This window comes from Spea bombifrons, chromosome 2 (assembly GCF_027358695.1).
Source record: "Spea bombifrons isolate aSpeBom1 chromosome 2, aSpeBom1.2.pri, whole genome shotgun sequence".
NCBI classification, from domain to species: domain Eukaryota; kingdom Metazoa; phylum Chordata; class Amphibia; order Anura; family Pelobatidae; genus Spea; species Spea bombifrons.
Genome location: NC_071088.1, coordinates 83,212,758 through 83,231,395, shown reverse-complemented (window position 1 = coordinate 83,231,395; position 18,638 = coordinate 83,212,758). Strand labels below are relative to the sequence as shown.

General features: G+C 40.3%; 1 protein-coding gene across 5 annotated transcripts in view; it reads right to left on the bottom strand.

The window, feature by feature from the left end:
• The window catches only part of NF1 (neurofibromin 1), an 89,841-nt gene extending 87,376 nt beyond the window's left edge, over window positions 1-2,465 (bottom strand). For 4 of the 5 annotated variants that reach the window (XM_053454970.1, XM_053454967.1, XM_053454969.1 and 1 more), the window contains exon 1: window positions 2,260-2,465. In XM_053454970.1, the coding sequence (XP_053310945.1) occupies window positions 2,260-2,319 (60 nt within the window). In that variant the 5' untranslated portion in view covers window positions 2,320-2,465. The remainder of the gene's footprint in view (window positions 1-2,259) is intronic. The other variant, XM_053454968.1, reaches the window with a different exon arrangement.
• Window positions 2,466-18,638: the final 16,173 nt, after the last annotated feature.

Genomic DNA, 18,638 nt, shown 5'->3' with positions numbered 1-18,638 from the left:
CTTCTACATGGAGAAACTTTCAATGAAGAGTGATATGTGGGAGTTGACACCACAACTCCCCTGTCACAAAATATGGATTAATAAAGATAACACAAGGGAATGTTATGTGTAATATGAAAAAGCAGAAACATAACTCTGGTGCCATAATAAGGTCTATAATATAGGATAACAATATACATACAAGCGTTGCCGTGATGCAATACCATCACTTTGAATGTTGTAATTATTGGGGTCTGTTCGCTAAAGGCAACAGAATCCATTGTTTCAACGTCACTATACATTAAGGGCAGATCTGCTGCAGGAAGGGCTTGGCTAGACTTTCAACATTTAATTAAATTGTTCATATTTCTCCAGTCTTCTCACCAACTGAATTATACATCAAGCAGGGTCAGCTCGGCCTTTCTTGCTGAAGAAACTTGCAAGTGTTGGCCCTTCATTATAAATAGTGGAGTGAAGGAGTGGAAGTCACAACTCTCTTGACAACTCCCTTTTTATGTTTTTTTTTAAAAAAAGTTGTCTCGCGCTGTTTAAAATGTTCCCAACGCGCGCTCGCTTGCGCTTCTGCAACAGCTTTTTAGTGAATAAACCCTATCAAATGCCTTTTTGACTCAAAGTCCCAGCAATTATTCACATGTGGGATGCACATTTAGTACACAATGATTCTGTGCATTTTTGTACATTTAGAAATAAATGTTAAAAGGGCAATCAACAGACATATAAAAAAACATAACAAATAAGAAACACTCCAGAAAATGACATGGAATACCATTTTCAGCCTCAGGTTTAAATAACCTGCCCAAATAAAAGAATGGATGACCAACGATATTGACGATCAGGAATTGTTCTGCAAACAAACATGCTTGTTTTTCTATTCCCAGATTTCCTATATCCCAAAAATGACCAATTAAAAATTGAACAAAACAGCATGATTGCCTAGACCCAATAATCCAGGGGAAACCAAAGTACACAATATGATTAAATAATGAGTATAAGAAAAATATTCCAAAAACCATAACTCTGGTGATGAAAATGAGTAGGGAACTATTTGGAAGTTACAGTTTAGATAGAGGACGAACAGCATATGTACCGATTAAGCTACAAGTGGCACAGCATCTTATACATAAAAAAATGCTGAAAAGTTATTAATCTGTGGACAATTATCTATAGCGGGACATAACAATAAAAGCCGGTCGTACTGATTTTAAACAATGAGCTAAGCAATTAGTTTCACTTAATACCTACAATGTGAAGGATGCACAGTTCTCATTCTGGTAGCTATGTTAATGTCCTACCCTATCCACTGATCTCTATAAAATGCCCAGGAAGAGGAAATTATAATTGTGGGATACACAGAGAACATTGTAGGCATGATCCCTGTCTATTACAAGGGAAGTAATATGACATAATGAACGTGATTTCCAAAACATCCTGTCAAGGTGCAGAATACTCATTTGCTAAAACATGACAGCTAAATAACAGCATATTCATTAATAAAACACAACCAGGCCCAATCACATAAGCCGGCATACACAGTAAAGTGACCGATCATAATACATATCTGCACGCTAAATGTCCAAAACAGAATACTCTGCTCCCCAATAAGAATACATCTTAGGTTTTAGACTAATCTTAAACATAGTATGCAGTATGTACACACAGTCAAATTCATCCAGCTTAAAGACTGTTGAGTAATGGTGTAGAATTTAGGCATACATAGTAATCAGGGTCAGGCTCACTAGTCTTTAAGAGAATATACACAGCATTACAGTGATATGTACCAACAAAAAGCATCTACTATACACATAACGGGAAAAGAGCAAGATATGTGTTGCTGGTGCTGCTCTACCATGGAGAGAGTGTGGTCCTATGGATGAGTATGGATCAGCTCGTACCTGTTGTACACCTCATGCTATACACTGCGGTTACAAGTGATCTCTCTATATAAACATATTAGTACCTATACAATTTCGTGTGCAGCATGATTCCATTGATCATCACCAGCGCCCGGCCTCTGCCTGAGAGGCTCAAAGCAAGGGACCCTCTGGGGAGGCTCGTGATCCTGCTAGGCAGAGGTGGAAAGAAGATGAGTGTGGGATGAGGCGGTGGCAAATTCTGTCGATCCCTTCAACCAAAACTCAACCACAGACCCTCATCTCTCCATCATCATCATCATCTTCCACCATAGCAACACCCTTCCTCCTCCTCTATCAGTGCCCCAGCCCCATCCTCCCTGGATGCAGCACCAATCTTCATGTTTACCTGCTCATCGAAGCGGTTCACTACGGCTTGCACCCACTCCACCGGCTTGTGAGCCGCCATCGCCCCGGCCCGGGGTCTCCCCCACCCCCTTCCTCCCGGGGATCACAGGCCGCCGGGGGGGAGGAGATGACAGTTATCGTTACAGCTGATGCTTCTTCGTTCACTGCCTCCGCTTCCCCCCTCCACCACCGCCTCCTCCTCCGCCACCTCCCGCCGCCCCCTCCTCGCCTCCTCCCCGCTATCGCGCTCTCCCTTCGGCCATCACTGTAAAGACGCCATGACACCAGACCGGAAGTGCGATCACTCTGCTGAGGGCAAGTCGCGCAAGCGCAATGCTCAGACAGGAGGAGGGCCGGCCGGACAACTAGAGGGGCGTGGCCTCAATCTCTGGGCTCTGTAATGTGATCGGAGAGGGCGGAGGAGCGCGCTAAGGTTTTGTCTTATTCTGTCAGAGACATGCTGTACAGTATGCTGTACTGCGCTGAAAGAGATGCAGGACGGATACTTGTAGTTATGGTGATTGCCACTGGGAATATGTCATTAAAATATTCTTGCCTTGTGTGCAATTACTTCGTAAATATTGTTACCTACCGCCCTCTGTGGTGTTCAACTACGTCTAGCAGCTAAGCCTTACCTCTTGTTGCCAACCACAAGCCTGGCTATTTGCCTCTAAAGGGGCCTAGCCGTATAATAAAATAGTGGCACCAAAGCTATTTTGCAGACAAATTCTCATGAAAATAACAGCTAAAGGATCAAGTAAGGGTGTAAAATGGGGCCTAAATATACTCTAACTCTATTCATGAAATGGTAATATAGGCCACAAAAGACAAAAAAATCAGAGAGGCCCAGGGGCCGATTGGCAGCACTCCCCTCTTTAGAAGGCACAGCTCGTCCCTAAGACAAATACCTCTGTCACATTTCCCTCTCCTAATGTTCCTCATTTCTAGAAGTGCAGAATGGTGGCAATAGTGTTCTACCATAAAACTGAAAATAATATATATATATAAAATTATAACTTTTTAAACTGTCATCAATAATCCACAATGGCACATGAGAAGTTTAGATAAAGCCCTGCCCTCTAGCCAAGATTCTAACCATACTCCCTAAAACCCAAGAAAGGTATGAGCACGGAAGCAATCAGTGACACAAGAAGAGCAGGTATAGCTGAGTGCCTCCCTAGTAACTAACTTACACACCAGCACATGTACTCACTTTAACACATGCACTAGCACACACACATAGACTTACTGTAACACATACACCAACTCTAAACATATTCCATCATACCTCATGCTATCAATCACACCTCACTCTCTCACATGCTTACCTTGCCTGCGGCCTTTCCTTGTAGCTACTCCACACTGCGCGAGCAGCTTCCCTATTACCACAGAGTAATATTATGTGACCCTGATTCATTCCCGCCAGCCCTGTTTGGGGAATTTTGGACCAGCTTGTCCCTGTGTGGAAGGCATGAGACACTGACAATGTGTGAAGAGAGGTAGGATTAGAACCAGTAAAGAATATTGTTACAGAGTCCAAGAACGTGAAGGGTTTGAAGAAGAAGAAAGTGTTCTACAGTGTCAAAAGTGACAGGTCCAGAATGATTAGCAAAGAATAGTGACCCTTTGATATAGCAGTGAACTAACTGCTAGTGAGTTAAGTAAAAGCGGTCTCAGTAGAATGTTCAGAACTGAATCCATATGTAAGCAGGTCAAGTAGCAAGTTGAACTCAAAGTTAGCTGGGTATATACAAGCCATTCAAGAAGAAGGGATAGAAATAGAAGGGACATAGTTTGACTGACTGGTAGGGCCTTCTTGTAGCCGTATTAGAAGGATCTAGTGGACAGTTAGAGATTAAAGATTGGTAGGGACAGGAGTAGATGAATGAGATGAGAGTTAAAAGATCAAGGGAACAGGAGGTTGGGTCAAAGGAAAGAAGAAGACCACAAACCTCTTCTACAGTAACTGAAAGATCTGGCAAAGGAGGACCGGGTGAACAGAGAATGTGAAAAACATTTAAGAAACATTTAAATGATCATGCATCTCCCAAAACAATATTTAACTTACTCATTCCCAGTGGATATCTTTTTATCAAGACCCGAATCACTTAATTTATTTGAGTAAGGTAAAAATTATTTACAAGAATAGTGCATTTACAAGGAGGGGACACATCATCTTATTCTCTATTTCATGGCAGCTAAAACAGCATTAAGGTGCCTTCCAGTGATAACTCTCCAGTACATGTAGAGACCTCTTACTTTTGACTCAATAGATTGACCCATTTCTACTTTGAGGACTCAGGCACCCTAGGCATCATTTCAAACTCACTTAACATTGCAGGTGCTGCCTAGTAGAGTTACTGGAAGGTGGGTGGCAGTAGGTATAAATGTGAGGGAGCTGCATGTGTATGTATTTGTTTGGATATGTATGCATATGTGTGTGTGTGAGAGACAGAATAGAAAGTAGAGGATAAAACATGTAAAAAGGCAGATAAGCAGGATAAAAGAAAAAAGGGAAAGAACATAGAAAAAAATTAGAAAAAAAAGATATCAGCAAGTGAGAGGAAAACAGAGATGGGGCAAAAGAAATGGCCAAAGGGAAGAATAAAAAAACACTGCAAAAGGTAGGCATAATGCAGAGAAGAAAGAGGAAAAAACAGGTTACTAAAGCCAGGAAATCCAAAGAAGTGGCCCATCCTGTATAATTGCTCCAGGGCCCAAATCTCCTTAATCTGGCATCGGCTATAGTATGTTTGCTATGGCGTGAAATAGTGGTAGAAAAGTGGTAGCAAAATCAATTGCCGTATGGAGTAAAAAGAATCACCTGAAAATTGAAAACTAGTTTTCCCCTTTAAATAATGAATAATTACATACCTAATAGTAAAGCACAAATTAATATGTTTTTGAAGGGACCGTTTTATGTCCTGTATAGAACAAGTATCTTGCAAGTACCTTATGCATTGTTTTCCTGGAAATAAGTGGGGATAAAGAACAAATGCATAGATTCTTAAAAATCCCTATATGCAAACATATGTAAACGCTTATTTTTTTATTATTATTACAATAGAATACATGCTTAAATAGCATTACATGCATAACTGTATTAATATTGAGATAAAATATTCCAGTTAGCTTTAATTTAAATAGAGAGGCACAGCACCCATAATATACCAATGTTTTCATGTGAATAGAAGGCAAATGTACCATAAAATGCCAGAGGAAAAGAGGAATTGGTATTGCATTTTTACATTTTATTTTATTTATAAGAGTGCCAGCAGATTCCATAGCACTATTACAATTAGTAAATTTAACAATAATATTAAAATTGACAATATACTAATTTAACAATAAAATCACATTAACACATGCTGGTATAGGCAGAGAAGAGGGCCCAGCTCTTGTGAGCTTATAATCTATTAGGCGGTTCAGAGGGAATGCCACTAGAGGGATCGCTTGTGTAAGGATGATTTGATCGGTGGAGTAGAGATCTGTAAGGTGGGAAGAACAGATGATTTCTTTAGATGATTTTAGTAGTCTCTTATGTGGGGAAAGGATGAATTTGAGAGGTATTCTGTAGGATTTGGTGAGCAACTATATGCAAGAGGTCAAGGTGGATGTAATACAATGGCAGTGAGTTTAGGCTGTTGGGTATATTGGAGAATTCCCAACAGTGATGGAGCTATCAGGAACTGGGGATTAGGGTCAGGCTAGTGTGGACCAGGTAACCGCTAGATCACAGATTGGGTAAATATGGGATGCTAAAGGCCAGCAGCCCACCAAGCATTTGCCAAGTTGCCAGTCCAGGCCTGCTAGGGATAGAGGAGACGAGAGGCTCTCTCTTGAATATACTGAGCTTCAGGAACTGTGGTGCCATCCAGGATGCAATTTTAGAGAAACAATTAGCAGAGTATAAAGAGATGAAAGGTAAATTAAAGAGTTTCCTAGGTATACAGAGGTATACACTATATAGAGGTTACTCTGCAGAGACCTCAGAACTGAAGAACATCGATGGAGAGCAGTAGCAGCAAGGATCAAGTGACACCAAAGCTATGAATAAATATGTATGGGGAGAGAACCATATAATGGATGCCATTATAAAAAAGGGTTTGCAGAGGAAGAGGGTGGTCAACAGTGTCCAGTGGCGTCGCTACAGGGGGGCAAGGGGGGGCAATTGTCCCTTGACCCCCCTGTTGCCCCCTGCCGAATTTGGAATAAAGTCGCAATGCGACTTTAAATCCCATCCTATTTTAAAAATGTATTTATTTATTTTTTATGCGGAGGAGAGAGAGGGTGCGGCCCGCGTAAGATCGGCAGCCAGGGCAACCGATCTTACGCGGGCCGCACCTCGAACCCTGCTACTTACCTGTGGGAGGGTCTTCTGTACTGCATTGAGGAAGCGGAACCTAGCAGAGTCTCGTGACATCACATGACTCTGCTCCAGTCCTGCTTCCTCTGTGTGCAGTACCAGACAAAGCAGAGGGAGGCCGCGCCCTCTGCTGAAGTCTGTGAGCGGCATTGAGGAGCTGCAGTGCAGGTAAGGGGGTGGGGACGGTGTTTGAATGAGTATGCGTGATTGAGGGAATTAATCTGTGAATGAATGAGTATATGAATTAATGAGTGTGTGTGATAGCATGGATGTGTAAGTGCTGGAACCTAGGCATGATGGGACTGTGATTGCTGTTAGCCTAGCTAGCTGCCCCCCTTGTGTATTGATGCTGCCAGCAGTATGGGGTCTGCACATCACTTACAGCCACCCTGTACCAGCATGTATTGGCTGACCTGGCATGATAGGAGTGTGATTGCTAACAGCAATCACAGCAAGCACAGTCCCATCATGCCTAGGTACCAGCATTTACTGGTTGCCTGGGTATGATATGAGTGTGATTGCTGTGTGGGCAGTGTGGATGCCAGGCCTGGCTTTGGGGTGTGCAGCCTGTGATCTATGCCTGTAATTTAGGGGGTTTTAAATTTACCTTTTAATGACGTGTTTTTATGTGAATTCCAATTGATCTATACCTGCAAAGCTGGGTTTTTGCGTTATTCTGTAGATCCATATCTATATATTTCCATACATTATTTATATATACCTGCAAATACAGTGTTTGTATGTCTTATTCAGTTGATTAATACCTGCAATGCTGTTTCCATGTATTTATTTGATCTATACCTGCAATGCTACGTTTCATATACTATTGTATACCTGCAAATACAGGATTTGTATGTCTGATTCTGTTTATTTGATTACCTTCAATGCTGAGATCACAAGTGAATTTCAGTTGATCTATACATGTAAAGCTTGGTTTGTTTGTTAATGTGTTGATCTATACCTGCTATCGACAACTGGGGCTAATATTAATATATATGGGCAGCAGGGGCATCAATACACAAGGGGCAAAAACACTAAGGGGGGTATAAACGACAATGCAGTGTGAAAAATCCATCCTGATGTAGACGTCTGTGACGTAGATTGTGTCCTGCTGTTTGTGTGTTTTTGGTTATCAGTGTACCAGAGCGTGTCCTCGGGTGTGTGTGTATAGGTGTTAATGTGGCAGAGCCTGTCCTGTTGTGTGTTTGGGTGTTGGTGTGGCAGAGCCTGTCCTGGTGTGTGTGTTCAGTTGTCAGTGTGGCAGAGCCTGTCCTAGGGTGTGTGTTTGGGTGTCAGAGCCTGTCCTGGTGTGTGTGTGTGTGTTTGGATGTGGGTGTGGCAGAGCCTGTCCTGAAGTGTGTGGGTGTCTGTGTGGCAGAGCCTGTCCTGGTGTGTGTGTTTGGTTGTCGGTGTGGCAGAGCGTGTCCTGGTGTGTGTGTCTGGGTGTTGGTGTGACAGAGCCTGTGTTGGTGTGTGTTTGGTCATCTGTTTCCTGGCACTTAACTTACAGTAGGAATTATTTAATTTATACTTATCCAGAGATAAAATTCCCTCCCGAAGTTGAAGTGACTTCAGGGGACTAAACGTTCAAGGCCCTGAAATCATTTAGTGGAAAAGTTATTTATTGTGTTATAATATTTATTTCAAGGATTAGTCGCACTCAATTGTGGCTTCAGGCTTCCCATGTTGAATGATCAAGTATTATTTTAGCCCAATAACAAAAGTATAATTCCATAGCACATTGCTTTTGGAAATTATGAATGCCCCCCCAGTTTGACTGTGGTATCTTGTGTGCCCCCCCCCTATATATTGTTTCTAGAGTCGCCACTGACAGTGTCAAAGGCTCCAGATGGGTGTAAGAAAAAATAAGATGTGACATTATCCAGGGAGTCATTAATTCCCTGCCTAATAACAAATCTCTGGGACCCTGCAGAGTAACAACTCATCTCACAGATATCTTTAATAACCTCTTGTCGGTGAAACCCCCACCACAGGACTTCAACATGTCCAGAATTATTGTCTTGCCCACACCAAACAGGAATCCAAAATATATTTCCTCATATCGTACATCGTCCCTGCCCAAGACTTCAGAAAGGCCTCAGGTTTCTTAATAAACACACAAAAAAGAGGCTTTACCATTGTACCCACAGACAAAACTTGGCTGGCCTTACACTTTCCCATTTAGGCGGACCTCACCCCACACATAATATATCTGCAATTATTCATCCTGACAGACTTAATAAACTGTACAAACTAAATATGTTACAGTTTCTGGTGGGAATGGAGGAGGACTTTAAGAAGTGGGGAAAATGTACGACAGCACTTGTAGGATTTCTCAGTATTGCAATCAGGGTGTTCCCCAGTAGAGTTCCCCTGTACATCAACCAGAGGAATACAATAGGGAGTGTTCTGATTGCTGTTTTCAGAAAAACACACACACTGACCATAACTTGTGACTACAAAATAAGCTTCTTACTGGCTGATCTTGTCAAATAGCAGGAAGTTTAAAGCTCCCTCTACCATCACTGATCATATTCCAGCAATGAATATAACAAAAAGCCCCATTTGCCCTATTGATAATCCACTCTTGCTGCTGGAAAGTCTGTTATTCACAAGACCCCAAAATCCATCTTCATAGTCAATTTATAAAATTAATAAATACAATAAAAGCACACACAAATTATAAATGGTATAAAAAGTATATATGTTAAAGCTCCCCTAGGTGTCACTATAAGCTAGTTAATGATTTTTTTTACATGCCTTTGTAACACAACCATGTGTAAGTAAGGACAATTTGCATGTTTACCAGGGAGGTTGTGCTGAAGAAATACTTCACCCGGGTGCCTCTAACTCTAGGCTGATCCCCTGGTTACATCTGAATTGATGCTTCATGGCCTGTGTTGGCTTGGGTTCTATCAATATTCTTCTTTTCTAAAAAAAAAAAAAAAATAGGGCCCATTGAAGTGAATGGAGATGAAATATAGGCTTGAAAAGTATGAATGACTGGACCTCAGCCCCTACAATAAAGCTGCCACCATATGCCGAGCTGTTTCCTGGATACTCATTGAGAGGCTGTCTCCCCATGGGTAGGGTCACAGCCATGGGTTAATGATGAAAGCTCAATTTTGGTTTTTTTTTTAAAGTAGAGACAGAAAGAGAGTGAATTAATTAATTAATGGATAAGGGACTAAAACCTGTTCACAGCTTTGGGACTCAAGATAGTATCAGTCCATGGTCTTATCACAGAATCTGCACTGAGAAGGATATGGGTCAATCCATAGGATGTCCAGTGATCCTCTTGTGGAATTTGGACTCTTATGGCCAACAGCTCACAAAATCCTGGACCCTTTATTGCTGGACTGTCCAAGTAAAATCTGAACAGGTGTGAATCCTACCATACCAGGTGGACTTGGAGATAGGGGCATGTAGGTAGGGTGGAGGGAAGGACAGGTAGGTGGTGGGAAGGACAGGGATCATTGTGCTGCGTGGATGATGGGAAGTGAGAGAGAGCCAGTGTGAATGTACCTGTAAGTGTATGGTCTTTGAGTGAGTATATGCATGCATTTATATTTTAAGTCTTAGTCTGTGTATGCATATATGTGTATAGTGTATGGTGTCATAGTGAGTGTGTTTATGTGTAAGTGTATGGTGTTAGAGTAAGTGTATGTGTATTATGTTAAAGTGAGTGTGTTTTTTTGTAATGGAACAAAGTATATGTTGAGTATATGGTGTTAGAATGTGTGAGTGTATGCTGTTAGCATGTGTGTACGTGTATGTTGTACTCATGTCAGGGTTTCCACTCCTATTAGCTGCTTACCTGTGTCAGGGCTTTGGCCTACCTGCATGTTTTTCCTCATGGTTTTCTGTTTGCTAGTTTGCACCCACTTACTATGCCTCTGAACCCTGTTAACCCTTCCTCTTCCTCTAGGTTGTGTCTATAAATGCTGAGCTGCTTCAGTAGCTGATCAACCTTTCATGGTTTTAGACCTTATTAGTGCTCTCCTGATTTTTGACTGTTGACTCCTGTGTATGACCCTGTCTGAATGACATTCCCGTTTCCTGACTCCTGATCCTTGCCTGTTCCAAAAGACGAGTCCTCCCTGCTCCTAACCTTGGCATAGTGAGTTTGTGTGTTAGTACCTGCCTGTGTTTTAGTTATGAGGAGGGACAGCGAAGAAACACTGTACCCAGGTGCCACTAACTTCTGACATATGATAGCTAAGTTTCACAGTATATTTTGCCTTGTTTGCAGGGGCTTATTTACCTTTTGCCCTGTCCTTGGCCTAACCAAGGGCATCTTCATGCGTCCCTTTCCGTGCCACTGTCCTCTGTAATAAGCATGGAGATGTCATACTGAATGCCGGCCTTCACTTTTAAAGGAAATGAAGCTCAAGCCTCTGACACAAATTCATCATTATTGAGGCTATCCCTTTAAACAATGAAAAGTATTGTGTTTCTTTAGTAGATGGTGAAGTAAAAATATGAAACATGGTTGGCTTTCCCTTTAAAAAAAAAAACTACATTGTTGGGACAATGATGCTGACATTGCTGGAGGAAATTCAAATATTTGTGTGAGAGCGTGCTTTGTGTAAACAACCTTGCCCTTCTGTTGTGTAGATTTTTTTGTTTAATTAGTGGGATGTTTCCTTTGTGAAATGTCATTTCTTTCTGTGAACAGTTTACAAAAAAAAAAAAACTTTCTTGCAGAAACTCACATTACGACTCCCTTCAATGTCAGTGGGCTTTCTAAGTTAAAGGCTGAGCTAGACTTGCATCACAATCAGTGATTATTAAAGATGGAAAGGTCTGGAAAAAACTGAAAGACTGGGGAGAAAAATAGGTTTTTTCCAAAGCCATTTTTTTTCCTGGAAAGATTGAAACAAAAATGTGTGGAATAGCTTCTTTTACATGGCATTCAAACTGTATTACATGAGGACGTTTAAGAAAGATGCAATGTGTCCACATCTGACTGGCACAAATAACACCAGTTACTTAACTTTTCCATTTGCACCAAATCTGGGCGATTGTGATCGCTGTCCTTGTCCAATCCATGTAGGAGGATTAGAGGAGATATTTCGTTTTTTTGTGTTGATAGTTTCTTCATTTAGTTTGTTGCATTTGAGGGAAATGGGGGTTACCTGTTCTCATGTATAGCTGAAATGTTCTTAACATATACAGACCTTGTTGTACCACTTACAACAAAAAATAAAGTTTTAAAAAGCAAATTTACTTTATTATTTACTGAATAAGGTGTTCTTTTATTTCAAGCATGATACGTTTATATACACTACACAAACTCTCACTAATTTAACTATGCAGTGTTTCAGGGACATACCTTCTGGCCACAATTAACTTTAGATATTGTACATGCTTCAACACTTTTTGTGTCGATCCATTCCTGCTTAAGATCTCACATCTAGGTTTCTCCCTCCCCCTTAGGAATATTTAATACTGTGCAACTTAATCCAGATGCTATCTTCTTCTTTGCCCGTACAGTGAGAAAGTTTCTTTGTGATCTTTGTGGCTATACTTATTCTATATTGATTTCTTTGTATGACTTCAGCCTGATTTTTACTCTGATTGTGCTCTGCATGCCCAGATACTTTGGCCTGTATTTTGATTCAAAATTAGTTTGGCAAAGTAATCTTGGCAATAGAATGAAGCAGCAGTAACCTGGCAGTCCCAGTACCTGGAGGCTCAACCTATGGTGAGTGTGACTGCTATGGGCTGGAGAACTCCTGTCTCTCCTTACCGCTTTAGACCAAGGATCCATTAATGAGGAAGCAATTTTTAACCTATACAGGCCTGAAGAGCTTTACAAAGAGATAAGTGTTGTGGATGCAATACTCCCCCTTCTTACAATCAGGCACCCTGTGGTTATTGCCTAGTATGCATAGTACACTTCTCCAGTTTTAGCAACTTGCGACTTACCGGTAATCGCTCATGGTTTGCCTTCAGAAATGTGGCCAGTATCTACATAGAAGAGGCCAATCAGAGCAGTATTTCCTTGAGCTAATTAACTAAAGCACTATAAGTAATGCCAACCCGGTTTTATCTTCTATGAATCCTCCTCCTCCCTGTCCTATTTTCTGTTAATGGATTCTCTTGACATACTTAATTTTGGTTTGGCTTGAGCATTGTCTTCTAGATGCCTTATGCCTTAGATTTAGTTGGATAAAAGAGGCCAATATGCTACCATGATATATATATATATAATAAAATATATAACATATATATAATAACAGATAATCACCAAGCGGCAACACACAAGACTATGAGAGGAAACTGGGACCAATTCAAAATAATTCTGCTTGTTTCGGCAGTATGAATGAACTTGCATCTTTTGAAAACATTTGTATATGATTTTGTAGCTTGTTCAAATGAATGCTACTAGAGGTTTTCCTTCTTATAAACACTCATAAAGCAATCCAGAATCTAAGACAAGGACTGAATAAGGTCTGGGTCTTTACATCAGGAAAAATTGACAGACTAGATGGACTCAATGGCTCTGTCTTTACATTATATGTTTCTATGTTAACAATATTTATTTTATAATATATGGTATATGTGTATGTTACGCCATACAAACACCCAATAGCTCTATGGCATTCTTTTGCAAATGATCATTGCCAATTTAAACACACACTGTCACATGAGACTTCAGATTGGCTTTAACAAACAAGAAAATCCCACCCAAAGAAGGTTAGTAAAAAGTAGGTTAAAAAAAAAAACAAATATAGGTCAATGGGTTCAACAAATTCGACTGTGCTCTTCTGTTTGGGTGGGGATACCAAACAAGTCTACAGAGAAGTAATCTGCCAAAGCGATTCTAAACGTATTAGGGAATTATGCATATATAATTAATTGCAGTGGAACTCACAAATTAATTTATTCATACATTAACACTGTAATTTCTAATCTTACCAATTATTGCATCATACACATATTTCTGAGTTTCATAGGCGTGTAAAAGCCAGAGCTATATATGGTAATGAACACATTGTTTGATATTATGGAACTGTAAGAGTTACGGTCTCAGAGAGTTATTGATAGCAAGGTTTATCAAAGCATTATTATGATGTTATCCCGGTGTAATTCCTAATAACAGGCACACCAAATTGAATATTTCCATTTTAAAGTGTGTCATTTTCATATTTCTGTGGCCATTCCCCAACTTTTCCAGCATGTATTAATCGAGTGTTTTAAAAATTGCTTATCAAATGTAAGCGCTGTAAAATTCTGATTTACTGTCTCATGTCACATGGTACAAGATGTCACAGAACTTTAAAGCATGTCTGTCTTACAAGTGTGTGAAAGATGTGGTGATGCTGCCAAATGCCTAATAATTCAATATTAATATTACTCAGGCCTTTGGCCAAAAGCTAGGCTAGTCTTACGGGGCTGTATGGAAATACAGGCCCAATTCAGTTATTCTGACCCCAGGTTAAAGGGGGTGGTCAATCATAATACAGTGCATGGTGGACAAACCAGTTTAAGCAAGACAAAAGGAGCCCATGGCTGACCTGTCTCATCCCCTTTCCCTATCGACCAAGTGGTTGCCTGTAACTGGAAATTACTCTAGAGGGCAGGACAGAATATTCAGAGTGTGCATGTAGAAAAACATTTTTAAGAAGCTCCCTTTAATGATAGCTATCTCTCGTGACTTTGCTTTCTAATTGTGTCAACCCTGATGATGTAACATCACACAAGGGTGGTAATTATAGACCGATATATGGTAGAATGCATTTCTGCTAATTTAATAAACTATTCCCAGGAGATTAGTATAGAACAGTATTACTAAACGAACTGTGCATGTTTAATGTTTTTAATGGATATATAGGCTGTGTATTTGTTAATGTTTTAAAGCATCATTCAATAAATTGGTAAGTTATTGTAGAAAGCAAAAGGCATGAAGTATGTACTTTGTGTTAGATACAGATCATTGGGCTATTTCATATTTTGAATAGCATTAAATGTATTTGTCTTTGGATGCTTCTGAGACATTTCTTGAGAACTGGAGACTTCTAGAAGGTTCCTATGTAACAGCCAATAAAACATCACTTCACTGAACAGTTTTGAAACTCCCAGGACTCTAGTACAAGAACACCAAAGTGTGTCATTAGATTCTAGGTGTTTATTGACATTAATTTCGCATATGAGTAAAGAAAGACTTCATAAAGATTTGGGGGGTCTGGTTTGGCAGAGGCAGCATGGCCCAACAGAGCTTGATTCACCAAGAAGCACATGGAGTAATTGCTCCAGGGCCTCACAGCAGCAGGGAGCAGGGATAGGCTAAAGCTCCAGTACAAGGACACCAGTGTCTGTGGCAAGGTTTGTGAGGTCCATAGAACATCATTAAATTGTCCACCACAGACCCCAGTAAATGTCCACCATGAACAATGTTGGTGCTTTCCCCTGGCCACCATGTAGTGGACTTACAGAGAGTCATGTATTCTTGAAGAAATCATTTACCTTTTTAAAAGCATGAGCCATCGGCTTTTGTAGCTTGCCTCTCTTCTTTTTATAGAGTAAGTGCTGGGTATGTAGGTGAACCAGCTGTCCAGTGACACAGCCCTGGTTTTGGTTTGTTGAGCGGCAGGCTAGTTGAGATGGATTTTCAAAGCAAAAAAAAAACCTCATACACCTCTCCTTTTGATAAACTAGGCTTTGAGATCCAAAGCTCACTCAGTGTTTACATACATACGTGTACTGCAGTGCTCTACAGCAAGAAAACAAAACAACATGGTTTGCATAGAGAGATAAATGTGTGTGTTACAAAAGGTTTGTAATGATCAAAATGATTTGCTCTATTATAGATGTACGAAGTCTTTACAAACTAATAGTAAAGCACCACCATCTGCCTATGTGTCCATCTTGGTGTTCACAATATCAGGAAATTAACAGGATGTGTTTTGAACTTTGACCCTGCTGTTTAATGTCCTCGTGAGCTGTGTTTGTTTGCACCTGGGAAACATTTCAGTTGGCTCTGGTCCTGACTGTGCTGATTAATTAATTGACGCTATTCTTGAATAGCAGGACTGGACTTAGACTAAATGTCACCTGAAGCAAGAATACTCTTTTGAAACACCCACCATTGTTCTACTTTATATAGCCTTATGTTTTACACAATTATTGTGTTTGCATAATTTAATTTATAAACACATCTCCTGGTTTACTTTGCTGTTCTATCAAAACATAATTGTGACTTTTAGGGTTGTAGAACACAGTGATACACTCATATGTACTAAACAGACTGTGCTATTGTGGAGCTCTGGGAAAGAGGGGCAGTATGGTACAGTCCCAATTGGGTGATCTGCCCCTAATAAAGCTGCCACCACTCTGGACCTGTCTCCTTAAGAAGCAATGAATTATATGCTTAAATCACCCAATCAGTTGTAGAAAAGATCTCCCAAAGTACTCCCTGCCCCTGATGGTCCCTTTAGATTTTTGTGGTGTCCACCTTGCAAGTGCATGGGGAGATTTCCCAAACCCCCATGTGTATTTGCCCCTCCCCCAGCTATTTTGCATGCAAAAAATGTGTTCAGAAGAACACATCTCTCTCCATGACACATACACACCACCACTCTGGGGACAAGGTCAGTTCAGCATGTTCCCATAAATTTCAATGAGAGCACTTTCCTGCCACTGACTGGCTGCATCAAGAAGTCACGGAAGCCTCCATGCCATGGGCTCCTGGAGGGGCCTGAGTGCCAGCCTCCTTCCTACCTACCATGGGCCCTGGTACAGAGTGCCACGTTTCCCAAAGTACAAGAGAATCTAAAGACTGTGAAGAACGGAAACAGATTTGGGGCGCCTGCATTTTGGGAGGGAGTTTGTGTGTGTGAGGTGTTACTCTCCATCCAGAGGACATCTATGGCCAGTATTTGCACCTGGATCTTATATGCAGCAGGTTTCAGCCAGAGGTCAGGGAAACGCCCATGTTTACCATCCTCCACACAGAATACAATAGTGACCCCCTACAGGACTGAGGTGGGCTGAGTGCAAATACTGAGCCATGTGCAAAGAACCTGATGGAGAACTTTGTGTGGCTTGTTGAGTGTCTTGTATGTAAATTACCCCCTTGTACTGTTTAAATACCCCTGTGTTTCCAATTAAACCGAATCCTGTTTTCACCTCAACATAAGTGCCGTCTGATGCTTGGGGTGGGCTGCGATGATTCTTTATTGTCCTTTTCAGGACAACAGCCACACTGTTGCTAAGCTTCAGCTAGCCACAGTGCCAACACAGCTCCAGTGCAGTGGGATTCCCCCTTCTCTATACAAGGGGTTAATCGCTGTGTCCGGGCAGGGCAAAGCAACGTTTGGCAAGAATCATCAGACCACAAACTTTAATATACTTCAATATACATTCTTGTTTAGTAGAGCTGTTAGGTACATTAAACTGTCCCTTTAAGGGTGTCATGCTCTTGGCAATCTGTTCATTATAGTAATCATGCAACATCTCATTATTTTAAAACCTAAAAAGTTCTTTCAAACCATGTGTGTACAATGTACAGAAGTGTATTGATGTAAACTGTTTTTTTTTCAGTACCATCTTTTATATAGTATTTCATTGTCACAATAGCCTGTCAGTACTTGTCTAGGATTATCACTGATTTAAGAGTCATTTCTTCATCCACATAGCACCACAAAACCTTTAATTTCGTGTGCCCTGTCAGGGAGGAGACCAATTACTAACCTCGAGATACTGTCTTCATAGGGTGGAATCTATACCATCTCTGAGTCACCAAGACACAGAGTGGTGTTACTATGTTCTTGGACAATAGGTCTAGATTTGCTCCACAGATTATAGCTTTGTGAGTTCTTTAATGCCATTTGAAGAATTTTGGAATGTAATGGTATATTCTGTCCAAAAGCATAATATGGTTTCTTTACACAATCTAGTTTAGGAACACATTTTAAGCAGTTATGTACACAGTATTGACTTTTACAGCTGTAGAAGGGATCTCCTAAAAAAGAGGAACATGAGGCTGCTCCTAGTACCGTTAAGCTCCTTAATATGTTTTTAATTGTACAGTGCTACGGAATATGATACGCTACATAAAACAATAAATAATAATACAAATAATTATGATTACATTAATTGAAGAGATACCAGTTGGGGTGGGGCTCTAGTTTTCATTGTTATTTAGTAAGTTTTTCTATGAGACGAAAGTGGCTGATGACACTACATCTTGATAGGCTATATCTTATACGATACTACTGTTTCAATGTAGCTCTTTAGCTGATTTTATTGCTAAAAATCTATTTTCCACATGATAAATTACATTAACTTTTTATATTGACTTTATTCACATTGGAAAAAAGAGGACCAGGAGGAGGTTGGGGGATTACTGTCCCAAAGAGGGATGCCTAAAGAATGACACATGGAATTTCTGTGTATGTATATATAATATATTTATTTATATATATGTGTGTATATATATATATATATATATATATATATATATATATATATATATATATATACATATATATATATATCTAGCAGAGTAGAAATGTTTTAGACTTGAGAAAGGGAGAAGAGCTCCCGAAAGGTTGTCATTCCAAAATTATGTTAGTCCAATATAAAAGGTATTATCACAAGATACTGTTATTCGATTTATATATATTTATACACACATAATATTTGGTGCGACACCTCCTTCAGTCACGAAAATATCAGTATTTATTTATTTTTTGCCTCGTAGGGAAACATTGTAAAATTGTCTACACAATGTTACACATACCCTGCAAGTACACACTTTACCCGATGTAAAGGTTTGCCTTAGTCTGTCAATTACAGGTCTGTCTTGCCCTTTGAATGCATGTACTGTTAGAACTCTTTCAATGTATGTACTGTAAGAACTTTCTAAATAAGCTATTTTATTTGGCTGTCTCTACACCCAGCAGCCATCACCAGACTGCATGACCATGAGAACGTAGACTGCCTGCTGACCCTGAGATGAGCGGAAAAAAACCTCTGCGGGATGTGCCTTGTGATATTCTCTGGAA